Here is a 17,233-nt window from a genome sequence, read left to right as displayed (position 1 = left end):
CCTATTTTTTCATTTTTGGTGGTATTGGAGGTGGAACCCAGGGGCTTTCTACATCTGGGCTACACTCCACCTATTTTTTTTTTTTTATATTTTATTTAGAAACAGGGTCTCACTAAGTTGCTGAGAGCCTCACTAAGTAGCTGAAGCTGGCTTCAAACCTGTGTGATCCTCCTGTCTCAGCCTCCCAAGCGCGGGGATTATAAGCATGAACCAACTCACCCAGCTGGAATTTTTCTTCTTAACTAACTTCGAGTTGACTCTCATGCAGACAACTCCTAGTGCATTTTGGAACTATTATGTTTAAGACTTTCTCACATATCCAAATATTAGTACATTTTAATGTAAATGTTTATTGTTCATTTGCAGTAGTTCAAAATAAAGGAACAAAGCAGCATAAAAGTTTCTGTAAGCCAGGTGTGGTAGCGCACGCTTATAATCTCTATTCTTGGGAGGCTGAGACAGAAGGATCGCACAGGTTCGAAGCCAGCCTTAGCTACTTAGTGAGGCTCTCAACAACCTAATAAGACCCTGTTTCCAAATAAAATATAAAATAGGGCTGAGAGTATAGCTCGGAGGTAGAATGCCCCTGAATTCCATCCCCAGTACCACCAAAAAATAAATAAAAAGTTTCTGTAAAAAAATTTACTTCAGGACAGGTATAGTGGCGCATGCTTGTAATCTCAGCATTTAGGAGGCGCACGCTTGTAATCCCAGCATTTGGGAGGCTGAGACCGAAGGATTGCGGTTCGCATACAGCCTCGGCTACTTAGGCCCTCCACAACTCAATGAGACCCTGTTTCAAAATAAAGAATAAAAAATTGGGCAGGGGGTATAGCTCAGAGGTTGAATGCCCCTGGGTTCCATCGCCAAACCTGCAAAAAAAAAAAAAAAAAAAAAAAAGACTGGGGGTGGGGGTGTAGCTTGGAGGTAGAATGCCCCTGCTACTTAATGAGGCTCTCAACAACCTAATATCCAGTATCAAAAAAAAAAAAAAAAAAATTGATTCTTCTTATAATTCAGTGAATCTGTTGTACTGGGGATTGAACCCAGAGGCATTCTGCTTCTGAACCATAACTCAGCCCTTTATTTTATTTAGGGTCCTGCTTACTTTATTTTATTTAGAGTCTTGCTAAGTTTCTGAGGCTGTCATCAAACCTATGATCCTCCCATCTCAGTCTCCCAACTACCCAGATTACAGGTGTATACCATAATGCCCAACTACTAACTGCATCTTGAAATATTTATTTCGACAGATTCTTGTTCTTTGAAAATTAAGCTCTTCTTATATAGTGATTAATGTGCTGTTAAAATAGCATGTATTGATAATTTTTTCACTAATATTTCTCATCAGAAGTTTCTTCTGTTTGTTTTCTAGGGCCCACATATAGCTTCAGTTACGTTAGCTGCTTATGAATGCAACTCAGTTAATTTCCCTGAACCCCCTTATCCTGATCAGATTATTTGTCCAGATGAAGAAAGCACTGAAGGAGCCATATCTTTGTGGAGTATCATCTCAAAAGTTAGGATTGAGGCCTGCATGTGGGTAAGATCTGCATTTTCATGTTTGTCTAAAGCTAACCTCATCATTTTGATACGTGTGTGTGTGTGTGTGTGTGTGTGTGTGTGTGTGTGTGTGTGTGTGTTACTAGGGATTGAATTTAGGGGCTTTCAACCTCCTAGCTACACCCCCTGCCCTATTTTTTATTCTTTATTTTGGTGGTACTGGGGGTGGAACCCAGAGGCCTTCTACCATCAGGCTATACTCCCAGACCTTTTTTTTTTTTTTTTAATTTGGAAACAGGGTCTCACTAAGTTGCTGAGAGCCTCACTAAGCAGCTGAGGCTGGCTTCGAACCCTTGCGATCCTACAGTCTCAGCCTCCCAAGCACGGGGATTACAAGCGTGCACCACCACGCCCGGCTTTATTCTTTATTTTGAAACAGGGTCTCACTAAATAGATGAAGCTGTCCGTGAACTGCGACCCTCCTGTCTCAGCCTCCCAAATGCAGGGATTTTAAGCGTGCGCCACCACGCCCGGCCTTATACTTTTACTTTTGAAATGGAATCTGAAAATACACCTAGTTAGTGAAGAACTCATGAAATTATGGGCTACCTATGTCTAAGACAGAAAAGAACCCTTTTAGAGCTTCTCCTATTTGTAAATGACATTTTACAAGAAAAACAGGAACCCATGTATACAACAAGCAATTGATGCCAAGTAGACCGCAGCAGGGAAAAACAGTGTAGATAGATGATGGAGCTTTGTAAACTCTGTTGTAGTGCCTGTATGTCTGATAAATACTTATTAAGAAGTTATAAGCTGGGCGTGGTGGCGCACGCTCGTAATCCCAGCATTTGGGAGGCTGAGACCAGAGGATCACGGTTCGCGGAAGCCTCAGCTACTTAGTGAGGCTCTTTGCAACACAGTGAGACCCTGTTTCAAAATAAAGAATAAAAAATTGCACAGGGGGTGTAGCTCGGAGGTCAAATGCCTCTGGGTTTCATCCCCAGACCCGCAAAAAAAGAAAAAAAAAGTTATATATAAGCCGGGCGTCGTGGCGCATGCTTGTAATCCCAGCATTCGGAAGGCTGAGACCAGAAGATTGCAGTTCGCAGACCACCTCATCTACTTAGTGAGCCCCTCTGCAACTTAGTGAGACCCTGTTTCAAAATAAAAAATAGGGCAGGGGATGTAGCTCAGAGTTAGAATGCCCCTGGGTTTCATCCCCAGACCCAGAAAAAAAAAAAGAAGTTATATATAAAACTAAAAGTAGCTGGGTGTGGTGGCACACGCTTGTAATACCAGTGCTTGGGAGGCTGACACAGGAGGCCTCGCACAGGTTCGAAGCCAGCCTCAGCTACTGAGTGAGGCTCTCAGCAACCTAGTGAGACCCTGTTTCCAAATAAGAAATAAAATAGACTGAGGGTGTAGCTTGAAGGTAGCATGTCTGGGTTCCATTCCTAGTGCCAAATAAAATTTAAAAAAAAAACAACTCTGTTCATTAAATAATAACTTTTTTTTTTCCAGTACTGGGGATGGAATCCAGGGGCATTCTACCTTCAAGCTACATCCCCAGGCTACTTTTTACTTTTTATTTTGAAAGAGTCTGACTTTAATGGGACCTACAAACAAATTATTACTTTATATTTTTTGTGGTTCTTCAGGTTGAACCCTATTATATAGTTTTTTACATTTTAAAACAGGGTCTACGTTAACACATGCTGGCTTAAAACCTGAAAGCCTCCTGTCCTAAATACTGGATTAGAAGCAAGCACCACTATGCCTATTTGAAAATAAAACTTATTTTCACAACAACTTCAAGCCACATGTGGTGACGTACGCTTATAATCCTAGTATTTAGAAGGCTGAGACAGGAGGATCACAGGTTTGTGGGCAGCCTCAGCTACTTAGTGATGCCCTCTAAACTTAGACCGTTTCAAAATAAAGAATAAAAATAGGACTCTGGGTGTAGATCAGAATACTGTCCCCCCAAAAAAAACCCACAAACTTCATAATAACAACATTGATATAGGTTTTCTTTCTTTCTTTTATTTTTTATTTTTTATTTTTTGGTGGCGGTACTGGGGTTCCTGGAAACCCTTCTACCTCTGGGCAACACTCCCAGACCTATTTTATATTTTTATTTGGAAACAGGGTCTCCTAAGGCAGCAGAGGCTGGCTTCGAACCTGCGCAATCTCCTGTCTCCGCCTCCCAAGTGTGGGGATTACAAGGATTACAAGCGTCCGCCACCACGCCCGGCTAGGGTTTTTTTCTTTAAGTGTGTGTGTGTGTGTGTGTGTGTGTGTGTGTGTGTGCGCGCGCGCGCGCGCTGATGGTACTTGGGATTGAGCTCGGGGTATTCTGGCTCTAAGCTACTCCTCAGCCCTTTTAAAGTTTTATTTTGAAACAAGACCTCACTAAGTTACGGAGAGTCTTTTCCTGTCTAAGTCTCCCAACCCTTCTTTGTTAATAGATACTTTTAAAACACTGCTGTAGCTGGGCGTGATAGCGCAGGCTTGTAATCCCAGTCCTTGGGAGGCTGAGACAGGAGGATCGCACAGGTTCGAAGTCGTCAACCTCAGCTACTTGGTGAGGCTCTCAGCAACTTAGCGAGACCCTTTTTCCAAATAAAATATAAAACAGGTCTTGGGAGTAGAAAAGCCCCTTGGTCCCCTCCCCAGTACCACAATCAATCAATCAATAAATAAATAGAAACACTTCTATAAACCTTGAATTTCTCCTTGGTTTAAAGGTTACTTGTGTGTGTATGTGTGTGTACGATTTACCTGGGATAGAACACAGAGGCCTTCTAACTTGGCTACATTCCCAGACCTATTTTATATATATATATATATATATATATATATATATATATATATATGAAACAGAGTCTCACAAAGTTGCAGAGAGCCTCACAAAGTAGCTGAGGCTGGCTTTGAACTTGTGCAATCCTCCTGTCTCAGCCTCCCAAGGACTGGGATAATAAGCTTGCACCACCATACCTTGCTCAAGGTTACCTTTTAATCCTCTGTTTATTTAACCTCTAATTTACGTTTGCAGTTGAAATATTTAATAGAAAAATGTGCATAAAAAGTTAGCACACTGATAATACAAAACTGCAGTTTTTGAGAAGTCAGCTTATATAAAAAACTTTCTGCTCTAGAGAAAGTTTTTTCATTAAATTTAACCATTTCCCGATATGAAAAGCACAGTGCTGCTGACTTTCTTGACAAAAAAAATATAAACGGGATCTCATTGAGTTGGTGAGGGCTTCACTAAGTTGCTGAAGCTGGGCTCAAATCAATGATCCTTCTGTCTTAACCTCCTTAGTACTGGTATTACAGGTATGTACCACCATGTCTGGCCCCTTTTAAATACTTTCATAAAAATAGACTATCAATATGATCATTATTGTTTTCTTGCTGATATGAAAAACATAAGCAGAATTCAGTTAAAATATAACCATAACCAGGGATGGTGGCGCACACTTGTAATTCCAGTACTTGGGAGGCTGAGACAGGAGGATTGCGGTTCAAGACCAGCCGCAGCTACTTAATGAGGCCTTCTGCAATTTAGGAACTTAGTAAGACTCTGTTTCAAAATTAAAATAGAGCCAAGCATGGTAGTGCACACTTGTAATCCCAGCAATTGGGAGGCTGAGACAGGAGGATCCGGGTTTGCAGCCAGCCATAGCGCCTTAATGAGGCCCTTTGCAACCCAGTAAAACCCTGTTTCAAAAAATAAAGAAGAAAATCGGGTGTGGTGGCGCATGCTTGTAATCTCTGCATTTGAGAGGCTGAGATCATAGGATCATGGTTCATGGACAGCCTCAGCTACTTAGGTCCTCCACAACTTAGTGAGACCCTGTTTCAAAATGAAGAATAAGCCAGGCGTGGTGGCGCACGCTTGTAATCCCCATGCTCGGGAGACGGAGACGGAGGATGGCGTTGGTTCAAAGCCAGCCTCTCTAGCTTAAGAGACCCTGTTTCCAAAAATTAAAAAAAAGTATAAAAAATAGGTCTGGGAGTGTAGCCTGGAGTTAGAAGGGCTTCCAGGGACCCTAGTACCACCCAAAAAAAAAAAGAAGAAGATTTTTAAAAAAATAGGACTTCCGGGAAGATGGCGACGAAGAAAAGCGCGGCTTACAAGCCCTGCTAACAACCAATCTCTATTACCACAAAATCAGCGCCTTTCATAGCCAGAAAACACCATCAGCAGAGAAACAAAAAAGGTAAATACAAGGGACAGAGAAAAAGAGGGCTGAAAAAACGAGACACCAGAAAGAAACCAGACCGCAGTGCTGCAGCTGGAGCCGCGGCGCGGAGCCGCGCAGACGCTATCTTTCCTTCCAGCACCAGGCTCCAGAGAGGAGGGGAACTCAGAATGGAGCTCAGAGCCAGAGAGGAGATACCCCGGCCTCACAGCCGAGGACACAACAGCAGCGCCATACTGCCGGTGGCAGCAACAACTTCACCAGACGGCACCAGACCAACGCACTCAATAGCCCACCAGGCTCCAGAGAGGAGCGGCGGACAGCGAGCCAAGATGAGCCGCTGCAGATCAGCTGGGCGGGATTCGGCAGATTTTTTGGCACAGGGAGCGTCTAAAGCTCCCAGGGGCTGGACACGGCGCACCCTGCAGGGACTCAGAGCAGAGCTCAAAAACAGAGAAGAAATACGCCAGCCTCACGGCCGAGGGCGTGACAGCAGCACCATATTGCCACCGGGGCGGCAGCAGCGAATTCACCAAGTCCACTACAGCTCCATCAGCGCACTCAACTACAGTGAGTCAAATTGTGGCCCCTAGAGGAGAAATCCCAGTACTGACTCACAGGGACTTGACCCAGTGGGGGAGTGGCGGTGGCAGAGATATCACACTATAGTCACAACTCCATGCAGGAGAACGCCCAGCCTGGCACCCCCCATGGTCTAAAGCAGCCTCAATTGACTCCCTGGGTCTGAAACTTTACGATACAACCCAGTAAAGGAGCAGTGGTGACTGAGATACCACAGACTTGAGATCCAGAGCACCTTAAGTGAAGTCGTAGTGACCCAGGGAAGAACCCAAAGAAGGCACAAACTTCTGAAATCATGGGAAAGAGAAATAACAATGGAGCAGTGAATGCCCACAACCCCACAACATCAGAACCTGATAAATCAGAAATTCAGAGATTTCTAGAAGATAAAATCAGGAAAATAACTGCAGAAATAATAGAGGTGTTTCGAAAAGAATTCAGAGAGAGCAAAAAAGAGATAAAGGATATAATCAATGAAGTAAAGGCCTCAATTCAAAGTATAAACAACCGATTAGCCGGGCATGGTGGCGCACGCTTGTAATCCCCGCGCTTGGGAGGCAGAGACAGGAGGATCGCGCAGGTTCGAAGCCAGCCACGCGCGCTGGCTTAGGAGACCCTGTTTCCAAATAAAAATGTAAAAATAGGTCTGGGAGTGTAGCCCAGAGGTAGAAGGGCTTCCAGGAACCCCAGTACCACAAAAATAAAAAATAAAAAAAAATAAACAACTGATTAGACCACATGGAGAATAGAATCTTGCTCCTAGAAGATGATCACTCCAAAAATGAACGCAGTTTCTTTTTTTTTTTTTTTTTTTTTTTTTGGTGGTACTGGGGTTCCTGGAAGCCCTTCTACTTCCGGGCTACACTCCCAGACCTATTTTTACATTTTTTTATTTGGAAACAGGGTCTCCTAAGCTAGCGCACGCGGCTGGCTTCGAACCTGCGCGATCCTCCTGTCTCTGCCTCCCAAGCGCGGGGATTACAAGCATGCGCCACCATGCCCGGCCGCAGTTTCTAATTTAGAAAAAAAATCCGACAGCAGGAATCTGACATTGAAGAAATATGGGCCCATTTTAAGAGAGCAACCTAAGAATAATTGGAACAGAGGAGGGAAAAGAAGGTGAAACCAAAGGGATCAACAATCTCTTCAAGGAAGTAATAGCAGAACATTTTCCAAACATAGACCAAGAGGTCGATACACAGGTCCAGGAAACTTATAGAACTCCCTTTAGACAGGATCGGAGAAGAGGATCCCCACGCCACATAATTGTCAAAATGACCAATGTGGAAGCCAAGCAGAGAATCTTAAAGGCAACAAAAACAAAGGGCCAAGTGACATTCAGAGGCAAACCAATTAGAATCACTCCAGACTTCCCAAACCAAGTCATGAGAGCCAGAAGGGCTTGGAGTAACATATTCCAAACTCTGAAAAAAAACAACTTCCTACCCAGAAAAACTATCAAATTAGATGGGGAAATAAGAAGCTTCCATGACAAACAGAAACTGAAGGAATTTATGTCTTCAAAACCAGCGCTAGAGAAAATACTCAAAGAGATTAACAACAAAGAAGAAATAGGTAACACACACCAGAACCAGAGAAAAAAGATTTTCCATCCAACAGACAACTAAGATTGGCTATCTTTGGATTCATTATTTATGTTAGTCTTTTACCTATTTCTAAATTGTATTCTTTGCTCTTATTGTTGCTAATTTTTAGGATTTCTAGTTGGAATATTAATATACCTTCAGATATAGCATTTGGAAATATTTTATCCCATTCTATCAATAACTTTTAATTCTGTTTACATTGTCTTTGGATATACAATATTTTTTTTATTTTCTAGGGAGTTTGTTTACCCTTCTGTTGCCTGTGCCATTGAAATCATATCCAAGAAAACACTGCCAATTCCAATGTTGTGAGGTTTTATGACCCAGATTTTCTTCTAAAAGCTTATAGTCTTAAGATTTATATTTAGGTCTTTTATCTATTTTGAGTTAATATTTGTATATGGTGTAAGGTACAGGTCCAGTTTATTCTTCTTCATGTAATTATTATTTTTCAACAATATTTAGTTAAAAGATTATTATTTCCTCCACCAAATGTCTGTGGAAACCTTGTCAAAAATAATTTGACAATATGTGGAAGAATTTATCTCTAGGCTTTTATTTAACTCCAATGGTTTATATATCTGCCTTTATAACAGTACTACACTGTTTCAATTATTGTAGCTTTATAACATTTGAAATCAGAAAATATACATCTTCTAGCTTTGTTTTTTTTCGAGATTGTTTTGTGTATCTAGAGTCCATATTCCATATTAGGATAGATTTTCTCTGAAAAATAAATAAGTAAATGTATGATAGTTTCACCTTAAAAAAAAGAAAAAATATTCTCTGGTAAGAAAGAAAGCAAAAAGAAATATTGAAATGTTATCTTTAAGTCATTAAAAGCTTGGTATCAGACAAATGAAACTGTTATGTGAGATTATCATTGTTAATTTTAGATAAATTGCTATAATACTAGATGTCAAACACTAAGCCAGGCATAGAAAAGAGGGATGGGGAGGGAACGGGGTGGGAATCGGGTAGGGGCTAACTGGGCGATGTGTGCATGTATGTCTACAAAAGTTTTTTTTTTATACCATTATGATGTATGAATACAGTGCACCAATAAAAAAATAAATAAACAAAAAAAATAGGGCTTGGAGGTCAAATGCCTCTGGGTTCTGTCCCCACACCCGCAAAAAATAAATAAATAGGTCTGGGGGTGTACCTCGGCGGCAGAATGCCCCAGAGTTTTATCCCCAGTACCACACACACAAAAAAAGCTCAGAGGTAGAATGCCCAGGTTTTCCAAGTACAGGGGAAAAAATTAATAAATAAATAAATAATAAAAAATAGGGCTAGGGGTGTAGCTCAGAGGTAGAATGCCCCTATGTTCCATCCCCAGTCCCACAAAAATAAATAAATAAAAATAGGGCTGGTGGGATGTAGCTCAGAGGTTATCCCCTGGGTTCAACCCTAGTACTGAAAAAGAAAAAGAAAAAAAAAATATATATATATATATACACACACACATACATACACACACACACACACACACATGTATGTATGTATGTATGTATGTATGTATATAAACCATAATCAATTAACTAAGACAATATATAACTTGTGGGCATTGTGAGGTCTGGCTGTGAGGCCTGGCCAGAGATAGAGAACCAAGAACTCCAGCAGTTGTAGGAAAAGTGACCCTAACCAACTACCTGTCCCCAGCTCATAAACCTACCTGTCCTGCCCCAGTCAAGACCACTAATGGGGAAAAGCCGCAACTGTGTAACTATCCCTTTCTCCTTCTGCCCCATAAAAAGCCCCTAGTCTGTAAAGTAAGATGGGCCGTGACTCTCGTGGACTCTCTCCTGGTCAGGTGCCTCCTCCCAGATCTGTCTCCAAGTAAATCTGTTGCTGCTGTTGAGCTGTGCACTTCTGGTCCCGATACTTACCAACATGTGAAATTTACCAACATAACTAAGCATTTCTTTTCAGCCAATTATGTTACTTCCTTTTAACTTCACTGAAACTTGTCATGAGTTTGAATCATATGACTGTAGAACATTTGACTTCACATTTGAACTTTACATTTGAACTTAAGAGAAGTTCATGTTGTAAATAATATGTTGTAATGAATTTTTCTTCCCACTTTTTATTATGGAAAACTTCTCAAAAAGTACAGAGAATTATAAAGTGTATTTAATATATTTTATCCAATGTCAACTTATATTAACTTATGGCTAATAATATTTCACCTATACCTTTTCTCACTTTCCTCTAAATTACCTTGAAGCAGATACCACATATATTTGCATTTCACTTATGAATGTATCAGCCTCAGTTCTTTTTATTTTTTATTTTATTTTATTTTGCAGTACTGGAGATGGAACCCAGGTGCATTCTACCTCCAAGCTACGCCCCCCAGCCCTATTTTTTATTCTTTATTTTGAAAATAGGTCTCACTAAGTTGCAAAGGGCCTCACTAATTAGCTGAGGCTGTCCGCAAACCGCAATCCTTTAGTCTCAGCCTCCCAAATGCTGGTATTATAAACGTGTGCTACCACACCTGGAATGGAACCCAGGGTCATTGTACCTCTGAGCTATACAACAGCCCAATTTTTTTTTTTTTTTTAGTCTTTTTTTTTTTTTTTTTTTTGGTGGTACTGGGGATGGAACCCTTCTACCTCTGGGCTACACTCCCAGACCTCTTTTTCATATTTTATTTGGAAATAGAGTCTCTTAAGCCAGCAAGGCTGGCTTCGAACCTGCGCGATCCTCCTGTCTCTGCCTCCCAAGCACGGGGATTACAAGCGTGCGCCACCACGCCCGGCTAGTCTTTTTATTTTTGAAGCATCGTTCCTCTTAAGTTTGCAAAGGGCCTTGCTAGGTGGCTGAGGCTGTCCACAAACCATGATCCTCAAATCTCAGCCTTCCAAATGCTGGGATTACAAGCATGCACCACCAAGTTCAGCTCAGACTCAGTTCTTGAAAAACAAACTATCACCCCTGAAAAAAAAGTAGTAGTCCCTCAAAATCTGGTAGCTAACATTCAAAACTTACTGGTGATGTTTGTTTGCTATTTATTTATTTGTTTATTATTTATTTTTGTGGTGCTGGGGACTGAACTAGGAGTATTCTACCTCCAAGCTATACTCCTAGCCCTATTTGTTTTTTTTTGTTTGTTTGGGTTTTGGGTTTTTTTGTACTGGGGATAGAACCCAGAGGCATTCTACATCTGAACTACACCCAGAGCCCGATTTTTTATTCTTTATTTTGAAACAGGGTCTCACTGAGTTGCAGAGGGCCTCACCAAGTAGCTAAGGCTGTGTGCGAACTCACATCCGCCTGTCTCAGCCTTCCAAGTACTGTGATTACAAGTGTATGGCACCACACCTGGCTTCTCTTTGTTATTTTTATTTTGAAGCAGGATCTTTAGGCTGATGAGAATCTTACTACTTGCTGAGGCTTTCCTTGAACCTGCAGTCCTCCTGTCTCAACCTCCTGAGTACAGGGATTACAGGCGTACTCCACCAAATGGCTTGTCTTTTCTTTTTTCCTTCTCTCTTTTTCTTCCTCTTTTCTTTTTTTCTCTCTCTCTTTTTCTCTCTCTCTCTCTCTCTGTGTGTGTGTGTGTGTGTGTGTGTGTGTGTGTGTGTGTGTGTTTTACTGGGAATGGAACCCAGGGGCCTTCTTAACCTGTTCTTCCCCTCCAGACCTATTTTATTTTTTATTTGGAAACAGGCTTTCTAAGTTGCTGAAGCTGACTTCAAAGCTGTGCTTTTCCTGCTCAGCTCCCAAGTACTGAGATTACAGGCATGTGCCACCACTCCCAGCCTTATTTTTCTTTCCAAATCTATATGTTAATGAAATTGGTTTGTCAAATACTTTTCTATAGGCTGGGAATGATGGCTCAAGCTTAAAAATCCCAATATTAGGGCGACTGAGACCGGATGATTACGTTTCACAAACAGCTTCAACTACTTAGCAAGGCCCTTAGCAACTCAGTGAGACCCTGTTTCAAAAACTAAAAAAGACAGCCGGGCATGGTGGCGCACGTTTGTAATCCCAGTGCTTGGGAGGCTGAGACAGGAGGATCGCACAGGTTCGAAGCCAGCCTCAGCTACTTAGGCTTTGAGTAATTTAGTGAGACCCTGTTTCCAAATTATAAAAAAAAAATAGGGCTGTGGGTGTAGCCGGGAGGTAGAACTCCCCTGGGTTCCATCCCCAGTACTGAGAAAAAGAGAAAAAAAACTAAAAAAGCCAGATGTAGTAGTACACACTTGTAATCCCCACGCTTGGGAGGCTGAGACAGGAGGATCCGGCAGGTTCAAAGCTAGGCACAGCTACTTAGTGAGGCTCTCAGCAACTTAGCAAGACCCTGTTTCCAAATAAAATACAAAATAGGTCTGGGAGTATAGCCCAGAGGTAGAAGGCCTCTGGGTTCCATTCCCAGTACCAACAACAACAACAAAAAAACCTAAAAAGACTAAAACATAGGGCTAGGGGGTATAGCTCTGAGGTAGAATGCCCCTGGGATCCATCCCCAGTACTAGAAAAAATATATACTTTCCCATAGTCTGCATTTTCCTGTCCTGATTGTCTTCTAGTTGGTGTAATATAAATATGTTTCTCTGTTCTCTCTGGTTCCTATGAGTAATAGAAGCTTCACTTTCTTTTTAATAGGAGTATACTTCATAGCTTTGTATATTTCTGTCACAAGGTGCAATGTCTGGTTGTCTTTGTTGTGATATTAGCACTAGTGATAATCTGTTATTGTTATAAATTCATTATTTTATTAGAGATTACAAAATTACATCACTGTTTCTTTTGTTATTAGCTACAATACTACTTTTGTGTACTAGGGTGTGGGGACAAGGACAAGCTGTGCTGCTCAGGCTGGCCTGGAACGCCTGGTCTCAAAAGATCATCCCATGCAGCATGGTGTCCAACATAAAATCATTTTTGTTTGTTTGTTTTGTTTTGTGGTACAAAGCATTGAAACCAGGGGCACTCTACCTCTGAGCTATACCCCAGCCCTGTTTTTTGACACTCCAGTATGTTCTTCAAAATTCTTGTTTGCCGGGCGTGGTGGCACACACTTCTAATCCCAGCATTTGGGAGGCTGAGACATGAGGATCGCAGTTCAAGGACAGCCTCAGCTACTACTTGGTGAGGCTCTCCACAACTTATTGAGACTTTTTCAAAATATAGAATAAGAATTAGGTCTGGAGGTGATGCTTGAAGGTAGAATGCCTCTGAGTTCTGTCTCCAGTACCACCAAAAAAAAAAAAAATTCTTGTTCACATATATAATGGACTTTTAAAAGAGACTGTTGGTTTTACACATCAAACACACACAATGTCTGGATTTGATAACATCCTTTGAGGATTTTTTTTTTTTGTGTGTGTGTGTGTGTGTGTGTGTGTGTGTGTGTGTTACTAGGGTTGGAACCCAGGGGGCATTCTACTACTGAGCTATATACACCCCCAGCCCTATTTTTTATTCTTTATTTTGAAAGCGTGTTTTAACTGAGTTGCAAAGGGCCTCAGTAAGTAGCTGAGGCTGGCCAGGAGCCACAATCCTCGTCTCAGCCTCCCAAATGCTGAGATTACAAGCTTGCGCCACCATGCCCGGCTTGAGGATTCTTTTCAAGCATTTGGAGGCAAAGGGAAGGGCACAGTAAACTGAAAGGGTGGAGCCGCTATGAGAACTAGCAAAGCTTCCTCATTCACTGACTCAGGATAGACACACCATATCTGTGTGGCTCAAACTTGAGAATTTCCCTAGACTCCTTGTGCCTTTTGCATTATGATTTATCCTGTATTTAAGTCTTGAAAGTAAAAAAAAAAAAATTCTGGTTCATTGAACTTTGTTTTCATTCTTGCACATCTTAAATTGATTGGGGAAAACATGTCTCAAAAGCAGAAGTCTGCAACGTGACTAAAACATGAATCACTTGTTGTGAGGAAATTAAACATTTTTCTGTAGTGAAAATTTATCTGTCCTAATGTTGAGATTTCAAGGGCTTTCTAACCAGTCTCTGTTTAAAGTTCTAACTCAACACAAAAAACATTGTATTGTGATTAAAGCAACATCTAAAATGCCAGATTTCATGAAGGATGTTAGTCTAACAGCTCTATGGGCAAAGTCTTATTACCACATCATTTGGCTATTATAAAAGTGGGGTGAAAGCTAGGCGTGGTGGCACACGCTTGTAATCCCAGCATTTGGGAGGCTGAGACAGGAGGATCACAGTTTGTGGACAGCCTCAGCTACTTAGTGAGGCCCTTTGCAACTCAGCAAGACCCTGTTTCAAAATAAAGAATAAAAAAAAAATAGGGCTGGAGGTAGAATGCCCCTGGGTTCCATCCCCAGTCCTGAAAAAAAAAAAAAAAAAAGTGGGGGAGAGACTAAGAAAAATAAGAGAGCCAAATTAGTGATGATGGTGATCGATGGTGTCCACGGCATGCCAGGGATTGTCTGAGGGCTTCATGGGTATTGTCTTGGCTGGCATCATATACATCAGAATTAGGGCAAAGATTCAAACTTACACTTTTGATTAGGTAAGCATAGGCTTCCTCCCAGTATGTTGCATCTCCGCATGCTTTTGGTGATAGAAAAAAGCATAAATTTGATTTAATTGTCACCGTGTTAAAAACAAAACGTCATTGTAAGTATTTTGATTTTTTGCATAGGGTATCGGTACAGCAATTGGAGAGCTGCCTCCATATTTCATGGCAAGAGCAGCTCGCCTCTCAGGTGCTGAACCAGATGATGAAGAATATCAGGAATTTGAAGAGATGCTGGAACATGCAGAGGCTGCACAAGTAAGAACAGTGGGGGAAAGTGGAACCCGCTTCTAATACCTAAATTGGTTACTATTAACTTAAAATTGTTAATAGTTACTCAAAGGAAGAAAATTGCCAAAGTAAAAGCAAAATGAAAAATGATGTGAAATAGTGTATTTAATAGGGGCTGAGGGTACTTCAGGGGTCAGGTGTTTGCCTAGCATATGTGATCCCCTGGGTTTGATCTCAAGCACTGCAAAAAAATGTTTTTTTAATTTAAAAAGAAAATCTTATTTTAAGATTATAGAAAAATAAGAATTATAATAATGTAACTTATACTAAACCAAAGCACCATATCAGAGGATCGCAGTCACAGATAGCCTCAGCTACTTAGTAAGGCCCTTTGCAACACAATGAGACCCTGTTTCAAAATAAAGAATAAAAAATAGGGCTGGGGATGTCACTCAGAGGTAGCGTGCCCCTGGGTTCCATCCCCAGCACTGCAAAAAGAAGAAAGAAAGAAATCTCCATTTAGAGTCAGGGATGGAGCATGCCTATAAACCTAATACTTCGGAGGGTGAGGCAGGAAGATTGCAGGTTTGCATCCAGCTTCAGCAACTTAGACCCTCCGCAATTTTATTTTTTATTTTTTATTTATTTTTTTTTTTTTGTGGTACTGGGGATGGAATGCTGGGATAACAAGTGTGTGCCACCACACCCAGCTTTGCCCTCCACAATTTAGTAAGACCCTGTTTCAGAATAAAATAGGGCTGGGGGTGTAGCTCAGAGATAGAATGTCTCTGGGGTTCCATCCCCAGTACCACAAAAAAATAAGAGGAAGAAAGAAAGAAATATCCTTTATTTTTTGGGGGGGTGGTATTGGGGATGGAACCCTTCTACCTCCGGGCTATACTCCCAGACCTATTTTTTTATATTTTATTTGGAAACAGGGTCTCTTAAGCCAGCAAGGCTGGCTTTGAACCTGCGTGATCCTCCTCTCGGCCTCCCAAGCTCCAGGATTACAAGTGTGCACCACCACGCCCAGCAGAAATGTCCATTTGAATGTACACTCTCACTTAATCCACTGTGCATTCAGTTTCTGCACACACACAAGCACAGATATATCCTGAGGTCAAACCTCTAGTTACTTTGTCTAAAGATTGTTTTTTTACATCTCCTATGGTGCTGAGGGGGATTAAGGGTGGGGCCCAGGAATCTCCATTTTAAGTAATCTCTCTGTTTTTAGCCTGCCCTTCCTTTTTCTGCAGGTCTGCTGAAGAACTTTTCTGGGGTTTTCATGGGCAGATCATTTTTCTTCTCTTCCGTATCTCCCCTCAAAGCCTCTCAAGTATAGTATTTTCTTCCAACTGTCTTTGTCCTGATTTACTGTAAGTTTCATCAAAGATAGTTCATATTTCTCTTTTCTATATTTTGGGATAACATTTAAGAAAGGGGTATCCTAGCTAGGCGTGCTGGAGCACACTTGTAGTCCCAGTACTTGGGAGACTAAGACAGAAGGATTGCAGGTTCAAGGACAGCCTTGACAAGTAGTGAGACTCTCATCAACCTAGCAAGACCCTGTTTCAACATAAAAATAAAAGCCAGGCATGGTAATCCATGCTTGTAATCCCAGCATTTGGGAGGCTGAGACAGGATGATCATGGTTGAAGAACAGCCTCAGCTACTTAGTAAAGTTCTTCACAACTCAGTGAGACCCTGTTTCCAAATAAAGAATAAAAATGGGCCGGGCGTGGTGGTGCACGCTTGTAATCCCAGCGCTTGGGAGGCGGAGACAGGAGGATTGTGCAGGTTCGAAGCCTGTCGCGCTGGCTTAAGAGACCCTGTTTCCAAATAAAAAATATAAAACAGGTCTGGGAGTGTAGCCCATAGATATAAGGGCTTCCAGGAACCCCAGTACCACCAAAAAATAAAAATTCAAATAAAATAAAAATGGGCCAGGTGTAGTGTGGCACACGCTTGTAATCCCAGTGCTTAGGAGGCTGAGACAGGAAGATCACGCAGGTTTGAAGCCAGCCTAAGCTACTTAGTGAGGCTCTCAGCAACTTAGTGAGACCCTGTTTCCAAATAAAATAGAAAAATAGCCCTGAGAGTATAGCCCGGAGGTAGAAAGCCCCTGGCTATACTCTGGGTTCGACCCCTAGTACCACCACACACACACAAAAAAAATAAAAGAATAAAAATGGGGCTGGGGGTGGTGCTTGGAGGTAGAATGTCTCTGGGTTCCATCCCCAGTACCACAAAAAAAATGAAAAAAATAAAAATAGGGCTGAGAGTATATCTCAGAGGTACAGTGCCACTGGATTCCGTTCTCAGTCTCACATACACACACACACACACACAATCTCTTGGCCATTTGTATCTCTTTTTGTGTGAAGTGTCTCATCAGTTCAGTTGCCCATTTCTTCTTTTTTTTTTTTTTTTTTTTTTTTTTTTTTGTGGGTCTGGGGATGGAACCTAGGGGCATTCAACCTCCGAGATACACCCCCTGCCCTATTTTGTTTTTTTTACTCTTTATTTTGAAACTGGGTCTCACTGAATTGCAAAGGGCCTCACTAGGTAGCTGAGGCTGTCTGCGAACCGT

At 41.6% G+C, this 17,233-nt stretch overlaps 1 protein-coding gene across 3 annotated transcripts in view; it reads left to right on the top strand.

Annotated features, from left to right (window-relative positions):
* The window catches only part of VMP1 (vacuole membrane protein 1), a gene marked incomplete at both ends in the record, with an annotated part of 124,371 nt that overhangs the window by 40,079 nt on the left and 67,059 nt on the right, over positions 1-17,233 (top strand). For 2 of the 3 annotated variants that reach the window (XM_080713406.1, XM_080713404.1), the window contains 2 exons: positions 1,376-1,543; positions 14,539-14,670. In XM_080713406.1, coding sequence (XP_080569532.1) covers positions 1,376-1,543; positions 14,539-14,670 — 300 coding nt within the window. The remainder of the gene's footprint in view (positions 1-1,375; positions 1,544-14,538; positions 14,671-17,233) is intronic. The other variant, XM_080713405.1, reaches the window with a different exon arrangement.

This window comes from Muscardinus avellanarius (assembly GCF_963383645.1).
Source record: "Muscardinus avellanarius genome assembly, chromosome: 16".
NCBI classification, from domain to species: Eukaryota; Metazoa; Chordata; class Mammalia; order Rodentia; family Gliridae; genus Muscardinus; species Muscardinus avellanarius.
This window is presented reverse-complemented; position numbering and strand designations above follow the sequence as displayed.